Here is a 13,960-nt window from a genome sequence, read left to right as displayed (position 1 = left end):
CCAGATCCTCAGAACTAATGTCTGAGTCTTGTACTCATTATAGTAAAGAACTCTCTTTCATGACCTAACAAGGCTGTGCTACAACTGAAGCCTATTTACTTCTCTCTGACCTGGATCAGTGCAAAACACTTTGAACACCTAAACTTCTGTTTCAGTTTTAGGATAAGAGTGACACATTTAGCTGTATATGTTTAGAGAGGTCTGAGTAATCATTAATGCAGAGTAACTATCCTACAATAATTAAATCTTTGAAAGTAATGTAACTTGCCTTTCTTTTATTTCCTTTACTGAAAACCAGTGGGGAAAAAATCAATCCAAGTTCATATGAACAATAAGGAGAAAAAAGAAGTTAAGTGTCGCTTTGTGGCCTAAAATATTATGTAGGAGTCTTTATCTTATTATCACAGATGAATACAACACTTAAATATCTCCTTCATGGCTGTTAAGACACAGTGGAGTCAATTCATGCCCAGGGAGCTTTAATCACAGATCATCATCATGATAAACAGTAAAGAGTCAGTGTGGGCTATCAAGTCAATGGCTACTGGGGGAGTTTTTAATGGAGTTTTGCCAGCATGCAGTTCCCAGCCACTTTCAGGAAGTACTTCTGATCTAATGGCCAAATGAGTATCATTAAGAATATCTTTACATGTAGTATTGCTAAAGAAATTCTATGTAGAAAAAAAGGTTAATTTTATAGTCAATGCACATAACTGAGATTGCCTGAGTAATGAAAATCTTTTCACAGGTTTAAAATGCATTGTTAGAGAGTGAGTCAAACATTTATTAACAAATTACTCTTTTGAAATATATAGTATAGGACCAGGAAATGAAGTACTAAGGTAGAGCTACAAGAACATATCACAGAAGTAAAAGAAGACAATCCACATAAAGTAAGAGAAATTTGGAATATGAAAGATTTCTATTTGTGAAAACTGACCCTTAACAAAGGTTTTTGCTTTGAATGTTGCCCTGGGTGGCATTCATCGTGTGTCTTCTAACTTCTTTAAAAAATCAATTTGTGACATCAAGCCCCAAATCAGGAACTACAAAAACTGCTTAAAGTATTCTTTATAATTTAAAAAGACCTGTTATGATCAGGACTAAGAACAGAAAAATAATGAGAAGCTACTCATTTGAAAAAGACAATTCACAATTCAGTCTGAATTGCTAACACCGAAACAGTTCTTGTGAATGTTTAGAACAGAATAAAGGAAAAGGAAATTATAACTTACTTAATGTGCAACCAAACAAAAAAGAAAATTTGATTCGATTAACTATTTCATAAAGATACTGGAGTAGGCATAATGACTATAAGACGAGCTCTTAAGAGCTTGTATATTTGAAACAATAAATATACCTTGATCAGGCAGCACAGTTATTGACAATAATAAAAATATTTGAAAATTGGAAGACTTTCGAATAGTCCACAAAACTCACTCCTATTGCCACAAGACTTACTGTTCCACATTCTCTCACATGAAAATTCTTCATACAGTTGATATAATTTCTAGTCAGTTGAGGTTGGGGTTTTGATTCTTAGGTTTTTACCAAATATGACATACCATCATGCTGAAGCTGGTAGGGACTGAGAGACCATCTAATCCAAGAGACTCATATAAAGATGGTGCAAGAGAATCCAATGGATGCTTTAAGTAGGGACAAGCTATAATCCTATTAAATGTATCAAGTGTTTCACTCAATGGTGAAATTAAGGCTTCTTGGGTACCCAACACCCTGTACTATTTGGAACAACTGTAAAAATTTAGCTTTATTTTTAATCTTACACTAAGTTAAACTTAGCTTAAAACAAGAACAACAACAACAACAAAACAATTGCAGTAGTCTAGCATAAGACCCTAAAAAATTTTCTGGTTTATTCCCATAACTAAAATGCGTCATAGTCTGAGTCACTGGTAAGCTCTGCCCAGGAGAATCTAGAGGCCCCACTGTTGACCCACTCTGCCTTTAATTTTCTAGAAAGAGTAATGCTACCCCACCTCACTAATTTAGCCCAACAAGGTATTCAATGCACCTGTCATCCAAATTTCTAGAATTGGCCCCACTGCTCCCTTCCCAGGACTAGCTTAAATTATTTTATAGACCTCTCACTCTTTACAACATCACCTCAGAACATTTTATATATCTCTCACTCCCTTCCCAGAACTCACTCTTCATCTTCTACTCACCCACCTCCTAGAATTAATTTATGTACATTAAGGAGCAATAGCACAGTGGGTAGGGTGTTTGCCTTGCACGCAGCAGAGCCGGGTTTGATTCCTCCATCCCTCTCAGAGAGCCTGCAAAGCTACCCATGACGTGTTCGATATGCCAAAAACAGTAACAATAAGTCTCACAATGGAGAAGTTACTTGTGCCCACTCTAGCAAATCGATGAACAACGGAAGGACAGTGCTACAGCGCATATTAAGCAGAAATTTCCCATTCAAGCAGCCCAGTACAAGACTGTCCAAGAGTGTGCTAAGTGGGTCTTGTCCTTTGTTCGTTATGATCCTCTATCCATTGTACTGTATTTTAATAAGTTTAGTTTGCTCTTACCTCAACTATCTTGCTCTCCTAGTAACTTCTTTTTTAAACCACCTCAACCTAACACCTCCTCCAGTTCCTTCAATAATGGTTCACTTATCAACAATTCATGAATTTGTTTTAATACAGGTCCATATTACTGAAGAATATCAGAAAACTAGCTTAACAAGTTTATGCTTGATAAATGTCACAATATTCAAATACACACAAATACATAATTTTTTATGCATTTTTTAAAGAATTCAGATTAAGCCTTTACATTGTCTAGAATTTTTAAATGCCCATGAAATCCACTAGTGCTTCAAAATTGGGCAATTTTTTGGGAACACAGTACTATCTCAATAATATTTCTAGCGTTAAACAGGAGAGCAAAAGTCACATATATTACCTCTTAAAAGTATCATTATTATAATAATTATACAGATACTTTAAAGTTTTTACATCAGGCTCCAGCATATTTAAAAGAAAAAGCACTGCTGAATTTTCATAATATTGTGAAAAAAAGAGAAAGGGGGCAATTCTTGAAATGAATTTCAAGCACAAATATATTAAATTACCTCATATTCCTGGGAAAACTTCAAATTGTCATTTGCTTTCAACCTTTCAATGTGATCAGCGAGTTCCAAGATAGGTATTGGAGGATGGCTAGCCATACCTATTAAAAGTAAAGAAGAAACACATTTGAAAATAAAGGCAAATGATGCTAACTATCCCAAAATACAGAAAATACTATAGTTAGAAATGGCCTGAAAATATGTGAGTAGTAAAGATGTTTAATGTGAGGAAGCAGGCAGATAGTTTGGTTACTCAAAGCAGGACATGCTCTTGAAGGATGAATTTTGTAGCCAAATGAAAAAAATCACCAAGCATTATCCCCAAACTAGCACTCCTAGTGTAAAAGAAAGGTGTTACTGTGCTATGAATCAATGCAGTTAGCTAGTGGAGAAAACTGACGGTCAGGCTTGATGTCAACTTCTGCTTTGAGTAATGACTGTTATGTCATTTCAAACTCCTTCTCCTGCTCTGTGTGAAATGGAACTTGTGTGGAATTAAGTGGTGTACAGTCAACTAAGAAAACAGACACAGAGAAAGGCCTAAAAGGGAAAGAGTAGTAGCTTGAAAGAAAACATAAAGTGACGTATGTATAATCAAGGAAAACTAACTTGAAGAATGAAGGTTACCAGGGTAACCGGAATCATCTGAACCTGCAAAGGAAATGATGGAGTAAATAAAATATAACGGTTTTGTTAAAAAAATGAAATGGATCATATGATGTACGTTTTAAAAGGACTACTAAAAATGCTGCACATTTTACAGGACTTACTAAACATTCTGACCAGATTAAGATCGCTTTAATATTTCATCAACCTGTAGGTGACCGACGTCCACATGCAAACATGGACAAAGAGAATGGCATGCTCATAGACGAGAATCACTCACAACAAATTGGACACATATGACAAACTGATTTTCAAAAATGTTTCCACTAGTAGCAGATTGTAGAGATTGGGGGTGTAGCTCCCCAGAGTTTAGTCCACACCAACCAACAGCTTTGTGGAATTTTTGCCCCATGTTAACATCCTTTAGCCCCTAGGAAATTTACAATCTACTTCAGGTGTAAACATCTTTGTCCACTGATGGGAAATGAATGCAGGAGCGTGAGCAAATGGTGAGGTGTCCAGGAGGGAAAGTGGGAGGGCACAGAAAAGCAGGGCTGGAACATCTTGGTTCAGTTTGGCAGCTGAAAATATACCAGTTTTACAAATTCTGTTAAAAATCAACCACCACCAATTTTAGCAACTTCCAATTATTTTTCTTTTCCACATAATTTGACATCACTTTCTAATTATATTATCGAGAGTAGCACAATAAAGCATTGCTGACTGATATCTAGTAAATACAGATTCCAGTTGGTAGCAAACTTGAACCAGCATGGCCCCAGGGAAGACTGAAAAGGAAAGAATGAGGGAGGGACTCAAACTGGAAGCCTTTAGATGACATTCTACTGCCCCAGGGATTCCTTGAAGGGCATTAGGCTGTAGAATGCTAATCATTAAGTCAACATGACACATGGCAACTTTATGGGTATTTTAGGATTTGTGCCACTTTGGAAAGTCACCCAGTAGGTGCCTTTAACTCAAATGCCAAATTATCAACAGTTCTACTAAATTGAGTAAAAAGCTGTTTCCCTTCTTCCAGATGATTGTTTTGCATAGGGTGATGCAATGTTGTTTTTTAGCATTCAGAGCTAGGAAGGTGTGCTTCCCATCAGTTAAACTCATAATGGAAGATCCAATAAAACTGTGTGCACTTGGAAGTAGAACTCTTTGTTGTTGATATAATTATGCATTTGGACAAAATTGTTGGAGTCTATTTCTGAAACTTTGCCATACTGATTGTAGAACAGAACAAATTTACATTCTGTGGAGGGAGTGGGTGGGTGACAGTGGCCTGACAATTAAAGTGATCTTATCCAGATGAGGCACCCCCAATGACAAGAAGAGGAATGCTAGGCACAAGAGACTCTTGGCTTACTTGGAAATGGAAATGGAATGATGTGGACATCCATACAGTGATTTAACAGAAAAAATAATAGAGACAAAGATGTTTAGACCTTTTCGAGCGAATCGTGGGAGGGAGTTATTATCATATATGGACTGAGTGGTGGTTTGGCTAGAGAGGGAGGACACAGAGCCAATCAGGGAGGCGTAGGGGACTGAATTACTGCTCAAAGCTGCAAAAAGTAAAGCCAGTTGGAGATGGGAAAAGTATTAGTATAACAGTATTGCAGTAGAAAGCCATAAAAAAATCAAAGATGTGATCAACATATTTACTTCTGGCATGCACTGACACAAGATCTGCAAGTATTACGTTGGAAGCTATTTTGCCAAGTAATCCAAGCTCTAATTTACTATATTATACATCAGTGTACAAACACACACATAATACAAAGATATCATAGTAATTAAGAATCATTATTTGTCAGTATGTACTACTCCAAATTCAAAATGACAGCATAGACGTTTCATGAAAAACAAAGGAGATGTGGTAGAAGTCCAAGGGCACAGGAAGAGGAATCCTGGCCTAGAATAATGGATTTGAATTCGAGTGTTGCCAGTGGCTGAATGGGACAAATCATTTTTATCAAGCACTTCAATTTCAGTATCAGTAAAATAAAAACGTGGAGCTACATAAATTCTGACTGGCACTTTGGCTAGAGAGTCACTTCCTTCTTTATAACCTTCATTTCTACCATCTGTAGATGAGATTTAAGAACATATGGAACATCTGAGCATTATTTTGTTAAACTTAGGAACAGTTCCTATATAAGGGTATTGAAAGTTATTGCACCTCTTCTTGGAGACATGCAGTGTACTCTTCAAATTAATCTTTAAATTAGAAACCATAATTATGTACTTGAATTGTCAATTTTTGAATTTTTAGTATTATTTTTGAATTATTTAGTATTATTTTATTTAGATAACCAAATCATATATTAAAGAACATAATCAGAAAACTGATCATCAGCATAAAATTATGTTAAGAAACAGATTTAGGATGAAACTACTCTATTATAAAATTATCTAGTTCAAGTATAAAAAGTCTACTGCAAATGGTGCTAACAACACCCAAACTTTCCTGTATGATACAATCAAGTGAGTTAACTTTTGAATGGAAATAACTGAAACTAAGAAAAAAAAAGTTAACTCTTTCAGTATCTTTCAGTGTCTTTTCTGACCATTGCTCACAATTTTAAAATAAAGGTTTTTATTTGGACAGTGATTTTACATAATCATAATTTCAATTACTTTAGTATTTTTTCTAGGATAAACAGTAAAATAAGTAAAAATATAATTATTATATGTATATATTTATGTGTATACACATAAATATATACATATATAATAAATATTATATATTTAAATCAAAATATAATTTTAAAAATATAAAAATAAGCAAAAATCCAGTGATGTGGCTCAGTGGTAAAATACTTGCCTTGCAAGCACATGAACCTTGGTCTGATTCCTTTTACCACACAATCCTCAGAACACAAGGAGGAATTCCTGAGCACTGAGGAGTATCCCCAAATCATTATTTCATGTATCCCAATTCTGAATGTGGGACACAATATAAAACTAATTTGTATCTCACACCACACACAAAAATTAATTCAAAGTACATCAAACACCTTTAAATTAGATGAGAATCCATAAAGCATACCAGGAAAATGCTCTTGGAATGGAACTAAAAGTTCTATTTTCAATAATTCCACTAACAAAGGTAGTAGGAAAAAAATTAACAAGAGGAACTACATCAAATCTAAAATAAATCTTAACAGGAAAAAGCAATAATCCTATCAAAAATGGTAATAAAGATGAACATATGCTGCCATGAACATAACTTATGGATGGCTAATAAGTAACTTGTCAAAAATCAAAATGACAATGACAATGAGGTATAGTCTCACACTCAAGAGAATGGCATATATCAAAAAGACTTTAAATAAACAGCATTGGCAATGATGTGTTAAGAAAGGAACTCATTCACTGCTGGTGGGAATGTTGTCTGGTTAAGTCCCTATGGAGACTTATCAGAAAAGAAGAGAAATCCCATATGGCACAGCACTTCCATTTCTTGGGTCTTTACCCCTGAAACACAAAAGCACTATATGTACACCTATTCTTACTCCAATACTTAGTACAAAAGCATATGGAAAGAACCAAAGGTCCAATGACAAATGAATAAAGAAATGCGCACATGCATAATATAATATTATGCAGCCACAAAGAAAGGTAAAATCATGCAGTTGACTTCAACTTGGACAGAACTGGAGAATATCATGTTAATTGAAGTAAGTCGAAGGGTGAAGGAAAACATTGAATGTTCTCACTTGTCTTACTTAAACAGAGTAGGATAAAAGGGAACAGAAGGTATCAATGTGGGCAAACCATTGGTTCTGGATTTTAGAAATGAGAATGTTAAAGGAGAGAATGGGGAAGGAAAAAGAAGTGAATTGGTGATAGCACAGGATGATTGGACACTTGTGTGACATTATGGTAAACATATGTCCTAAATTATAATAATTATACAGGAAAAATACTTTGATAAGAGGCTGAGGGGATTAGTGGAAACCCTGGATAGAGGGATGTTGACACAGGTTAATGGTGACTGTGGTGTCATATGCCCAAAACTCTCTTATTGACAGTGTTATAATCACAGTGAAATATATATATATATATATATATATATATTCACATATATACATACATATACTTAAATTCAGGATTATGTGGCGGCAGAAATTTGCAGTTTTAAACTTTTCAGCAATGGTTCTTAGTCATATGGTAGTTGCTGATATGTGTGTGTGCGTGTGCTTTAACATAATATACACATGAGTAAATTTTTTCATTAATGTAATATCAAGGGCTAGAGAGATAGCACTATGGGTAAGACAACTTACAAGGGTCTGACCTGGGTTCAATCCTCAGCAACCCATATGGTCCCCTGAACACCATTAGGAATGATCCCTGAGTGAAGAACCAGGAGCAAGCCCTGAGCATTGCTTGTGGCAACAAAACAAACAAAAACCAAACAACAACAACAAAAGATCAGATTTTATAAGGAGATGAGTTTTCGTCTGTTGATACTCTTTTTAGCAAGTTTTACTATTTTAGCAATTATAAACAGGATAGACCTTGAAGTGTATTTCACCAATGACTACAAGTGAGCAGCTCACGGAGACAACAGTTCTAAGCTGCAAGTACACAACAGACAATGTGTTTTAAAGGCACACCTGAATCTGAATCTCGAATCTGAGCAGTGTTTGCATGCTGATCTATGAAATCCATAACAGACACTGTCAATGTGAAAAATAACAGTCTGAAATCTGCCTTAAGGTGCAAGAAAAAGCATGATGGCTAATCACAATTTAGAAATGTATTTATTGTAGAATTGTCATAGTGCTTTCCTTATAACAAGTAAAAATTTCATAAGAAAAGAGACTTTAGAAGCATGATCTTTCAAGCTGGAAACGCCTTAGATGTTACTTTTTCCAGCATTCTTATTTTATATTAGAAGATTCTCAAGTCCTGAAATGTTTAGTAACATGCAAAAGCTAGCCCAGGTATTCACAACAAAAGCAACAAAATCCTAGTAAGTGGCTTTGCCGTCTTTCTATTGCACAACATTTAGCTTGGGAGTTTGATTTTCTTAAGCATTGGTAAAGTATCTGATGCTTAAAGGGCCATGTTGGTAAAGTCAATGACTAAAGATGACCAGATATCATAAGTGCTTCCACTAAGAAATTCACTCATTCTCATTTCCTTGAGTTAGCAATCTCGTAGAGTTGCCTTTCATTTGTTTCAATAGATAATAAGAAAAGCATTATTCACCTTATGAAAACTATTAATAATCATGACATGAATGACAACTAATATTCAGTCTCAATGTCAGAGATAATATAGATTGTGAAGAGTTCTAGGAAGTTCAGACTATCTCTTCAGCTCTAGTGGATACCTTCTAAGGATGCAATAGAACTACGAAGGTGAGGTTTTTCCAAGTTTGAAGTTGACATGAAAAACCCAGATTATACTGTGACTTTTTATTAGTTTTCAGTGCGCATTTAAATTTTTATTAAAAACAAGTATGAAAAGTTGAAGAAATAACTCTTGCAGGTCACATTTCGCCAACTAGATTTTGAATTTTGTTTGAACAGACTACACTTGATCTTAGCCAAAAGGCCGAGAAGCGATTCGATGATCAACGGGAGGGCCTTTACTTTACTTTACTTTACTTTTGAACAGACTAAAATCTTCCATGTGGGAGGGTGGGGATAAATGTATATCTGTATTTATATGTATATATACACAACATGCACATAATTAAAAATAATTGAGAGTAGAGATTTATATGCTTTCATTCCAAGGACAATGGGAATGAGAAACAAAGCCTCGTATAGGAATGTGACAATGTTTACTTCTAATATTATTCACTTTATAAATTCACCAATTTGCTTCAAGTCCCCAAATTTAACAATTAGGAAAATATAGCTCAAGGATTGAAACAGACTAGAAGACTTGATAATTTTTTTAACATAATCCAGGCACTATTTAGAGTCACTTGATCACTTGACTTCCCGTTAATCATGGATTTGCTCGAGTGGGTGCCAGTGACGTCTCCATTTCTCCCTGTCGCGTGCTAGTGTAGCCCAATGGCGTCTGTTCATTCTAGGAACACGAAGAGCCTCAAACCGATCGTTCAGGGTCTTGACGAAGAAGTCTGACCATCTGGTAGATGGGTGACCACATGGCCTTCTGACGTCCCGTGGGATCCAGTCGGTAATGGCTCTAGTCCAGTGGTCATCTCCAAATCTCTTGGCAAACGAGACAGCATCCCTGATTCTTGATCATTGATGGAGGTCGGAACTCTGGATTCTTTCTCTAATTTGAGTGCAACGTGATACTCCAAGCATAGCTCTTTCTATTCCTCTTTGGGAGACCCAAATAGCACTCTCATCCTGTTTGCATAGGGCCCAGGTCACTGACGTGTATATTAATGCAGGAAGAACAGTGGAATCGAAGAGATGTGCCCGGAGCCAGAGGTTCTTCATCCTCTTAGCTATTTCTTCGACGTTCTTGAAGGCGTTAAAAGCCGCTCTCTTTCTACTGTGCAACTCAGGTGCCAGGTCATCTGTCATGTTGACTTCTCGACCTAGGTACACATAACTGTTGCATTCAGAGATGTTTGTCCCATTGAGAGTGAATGGAAGGTCAGGAATGAGACCTTTTCTCATAAACATTGTCTTCATGAGATTCCATTGGAGTCCAACCTTTCCACACTCATGGTCAAAGTCAGCCAGTATTTGTGCTGCTTGGCTAATGTTTGGTGTTATTAGAACAATGTCATCAGCAAAGCGGAGGTGGTGTTGTTGCCGATCGTCTATCTTCACTCCCATTGCTTCCCATTTCAGTCGTCGCATGACGTTCTCGAGGACGGCACTGAAAAATTTTGGTGAAATGGTATCACCCTGCCGCACCCCTCTCTTGACATGGATGATCACTTCTTTGTAGAATGGTGAGATCCTAGTAGTGAATCCGTAATACAGCTCACAGAGGGTCCTGACGTATTGAGTTTGAATGCCTTGATTGGCTAGGGATTTGATGACCGCTTCCGTCTCAACAGAATCAAAGCCTTCTTTAAATCAATGAATGTTAGAGCAGCATCTTGAACTCCTGAGAAACCTCAATGAGCTTGGTTATCATGTGGATATGGTCGATCGCGCTGAATCCTTTTCGGAAACTGGCTTGCTCTCATTGTTGTCCTTCATCTAGTGTTCTGCCAGTCCTATACAGGATGACTCAGAGTGAACAGCTTGTAGATGACAGACAACACACAGATCGGGTGATAGTAGCCAATGTCTCCCTTCTTGTATAGTAGTACAGTCCTGCTGGTTTTCCATTGGGACGGAACCTTGCTTTCAGACAGGTAGTGTGTGAAGGGCCGAGTCAGCATATTGATGAGTACTGACGGCAGGTTCTTCAGGTGTTCAGGTCTGACCTTGTCTGGGCCAGATGCTATTTGTTTTTTTACCATCAAAATGGCGTGTTGGATTTTGGAAGGAAGAACTCTGGGAATGATATATCCATTCTGCGGAATTTGGTACGTGGGCAGATGGACATGGCTATCAAAGAGATCTGAGTAGAAGTCATGGATAATCTTCTCTATTGCCCTTCTGGAAGATGTGATATATCTATCAGGATGTCAGAGGGCAGTCACCTTGTAGTTGGCGAAGGACAGATGGGCGTTACGAATGCTTTTCCCGGCTTCTGCCACGTCTACCAGCACTTCTGCTCTTCGCACTTTGAGGTCTTCCTTTATGGCATCTCTGCAATGCTTTGTGAGCTTGAACGTTTACTTGTGGTTGCCTGAGGCATGCGCCAAACCACATTGGTGAATAAGCTCAAGAGTTTTAGAATATCCCAGAATATAATTTTTTCTCATAAATGATAAGTTAAAAGACATAATAGAACATTGATCTGTAAGGTATAATTGCTTCTTGGTAAAACAACATCTTGGTTTTGCTCATATTAGGATCTTTAATAAGGGAAAAGTATTCCAAATATGTGTAAATTCAGATATGCACAAGCTGCATAACATAATCACATGCCATGTTTCTTCATGGCATAAATTTTTAGTTTTTAGTTTCAATGAAGCAAGGTTTCTAAGATATAAATACAAAAACACACCTGGCATTTTCACACCTGGTGTTCTTTTTCTTTTCTATCCTTTATTTATTTATTTAGTCTTGGGACTATACCTGCTAGTGCTCAGGGCTTACTCAAGGCTCTGAGTTCAGAGATGACCCTTGATGGAGCTTTGGGAACCATATGGAGTGCCAGGAATAGAACCTGGGTTATCCATACTCAAGGTAAAGGCCATACCAGCTGTGACTACCTCTCTGGCCCACACCAACTTTTCTTAGGCCATGTCATCAACATCTATCTATATTTCTTTCATTAAAAGGTAAAAGATTGTAAAGATAAAAAATAGATCTTGTCAGCTTGATTCAATAAATGATAATAATGGATGAATAAGAGTAGCCACAAAAAGTGTGAAAAGCCTATTCAGTTGCTGCATAGGCATTTCTGCTGCTGATAGTGCTATTTCGGATACATCTAATTTTACAAGTTTGTTTTTGTTTTTCATAGCCCATCAATCAGTTACCATCCATGTATGCTTCAGGGCAAACATATTAAGGTCATCCACAGAATGAAAATGAGGCTTTTATAACAGCTGATCATCATTTTTAAAAATCTCTTTAAAAAATTCCCAAGTATAAACAAGCCATTTGTTGTTACTTTTTTAAACTTTGGGAACACACCCAGCAAGCTCAGGATTTATTCCTGGCTCTGTGCCAGAAGACTGTTCTCAGTGGTGCTCAGATTATTAGGTGGTGCTAAGGGATTGAAATCAGCACTCTTACGTGGAAAACATTCATTCCACCCACCTACAGTCATTTCTGTGTCTTCCTCCAAAAGAACTTAGACACCCTAAGACTTAATCTGTAGACAGTAATTCTAACAAACTTCTTTAAGTTTTCATTCTCCATTAAGGATACACCAATTTTAAAGTGCCAATTTGAAGTTCTAAGTCTAAACAATACTTTCTTGCCTATTAAAGACTCCATTTTATTTCTGCATGTCATTGATTTAGCAATATCACTTTCACTGAGAGTTCCACAATCATTCTAACTGAGCCTGCACATCAATAATTCATGTATGGTTACAAACCATATACCCCTAAGAGATTTGGTAGCTGATGTTTTCATAGATAAAACTAAGGGTATACTGATACCCCCAAACAGACAGATAGACACACTTCTGGAAAGATCTTCAAGCAGAGAGCCCTGTCTTTATTGAGGGAAGAACTTCCAAGTGGTACTCAGGAAACCCAGGGCCCCACCAAAAATCGATGTGAGGCTTGGGGGTATGATGCTGTTCTGGCCTTGCAGTACTGGGGATTCTCTGGGCGACCCTGGTGGTGTTGGGGGCTTCCAAGGCTGTCCCTAGCTATGGTCACGGAGCTCTGTGCTACAGAAAGTCTTCCCCTGATCTGGCACATACCTTACTGCTACATTCGAGGTATTTGCTCCTTTTTTAAAAAAAATGCACCGAATAACCATGAACAAAAAAGTTACAAATTCACGCTTGATTCTCAGGCATACAGTGTCTGAGCACCCATACTGTCACCAGTGTCTACTTCTAATATCCCTGCCTCCAATTTTTCTCCTGCCCCCCAAACTGCCTCCACAGCCAGCACTTTCTCTTTTTCCTTTTTCTTTTCCTTTTAGGCACTGTGGTTTGCAACACTGTTACTGAAAGGGAATCACTCATACAGCGTTCTCTTCTTTCAGCACCCGGTTCTCCTCCTGAGCAATCACTCATCCCCCTCCCCCCCCCCATTATTGCCATAAGTGCTCCCTTTTCTGTCCTTGAGTCCTCTATCTGGACAGTACTCCCTGGACTTTTCTAGGAATCAGTTTTCCTGTCCTTCCTTTCAATTGTCTTTGGGCATTGCTTTCTATGTATTCTCTACTGTTTCTTTACATCTTGCAAATGAGTGATCATTCTGTGTCTGTGCTGTCCGTCTTAGTCATTTTACTCAGTATAGTACTCTCCAGTTCCAAAGAGATGAACAGAAACTTCCTGGAAGAAGAAATACAAATGGCCAAAATGCATATGAAAAAGTCCTCTATCTCACTAATAATCAGGAAAATGCAAATCAAAACAACAATGAGGTATCACCCCCACAAAAGAAACTGGCACTCCTCACAAAAAAAAAAAATAAAAACAACAACCACTTGTATTAGCATCTAGGTATTTGTTTTTAACTCGAAAAGAACAAAGTATGAACTA

At 37.1% G+C, this 13,960-nt stretch overlaps 1 protein-coding gene and 1 pseudogene across 5 annotated transcripts in view; both read right to left on the bottom strand.

The window, feature by feature from the left end:
- The window catches only part of PTPRD (protein tyrosine phosphatase receptor type D), a 1,654,013-nt gene that overhangs the window by 120,017 nt on the left and 1,520,036 nt on the right, over positions 1-13,960 (bottom strand). For 3 of the 5 annotated variants that reach the window (XM_056130610.1, XM_056130611.1, XM_056130609.1), the window contains 2 exons: positions 3,710-3,751; positions 3,104-3,201 (listed from right to left, as the gene is read on the bottom strand). In XM_056130610.1, the coding sequence (XP_055986585.1) occupies positions 3,104-3,201; positions 3,710-3,751 (140 nt within the window). The remainder of the gene's footprint in view (positions 1-3,103; positions 3,202-3,709; positions 3,752-13,960) is intronic. The other 2 variants (XM_056130612.1, XM_056130613.1) reach the window with 1 other exon arrangement.
- On the bottom strand, positions 9,088-9,298 carry LOC130038806 (uncharacterized; annotated as a pseudogene).

Source organism: Sorex fumeus, unplaced genomic scaffold (genome assembly GCF_029834395.1).
Source record: "Sorex fumeus unplaced genomic scaffold, SorFum_2.1 ptg000079l, whole genome shotgun sequence".
NCBI lineage: Eukaryota > Metazoa > Chordata > Mammalia > Eulipotyphla > Soricidae > Sorex > Sorex fumeus.
Note: the sequence above shows the minus strand (reverse complement) of the source record. Positions and strands in the feature narration are given on the sequence as shown.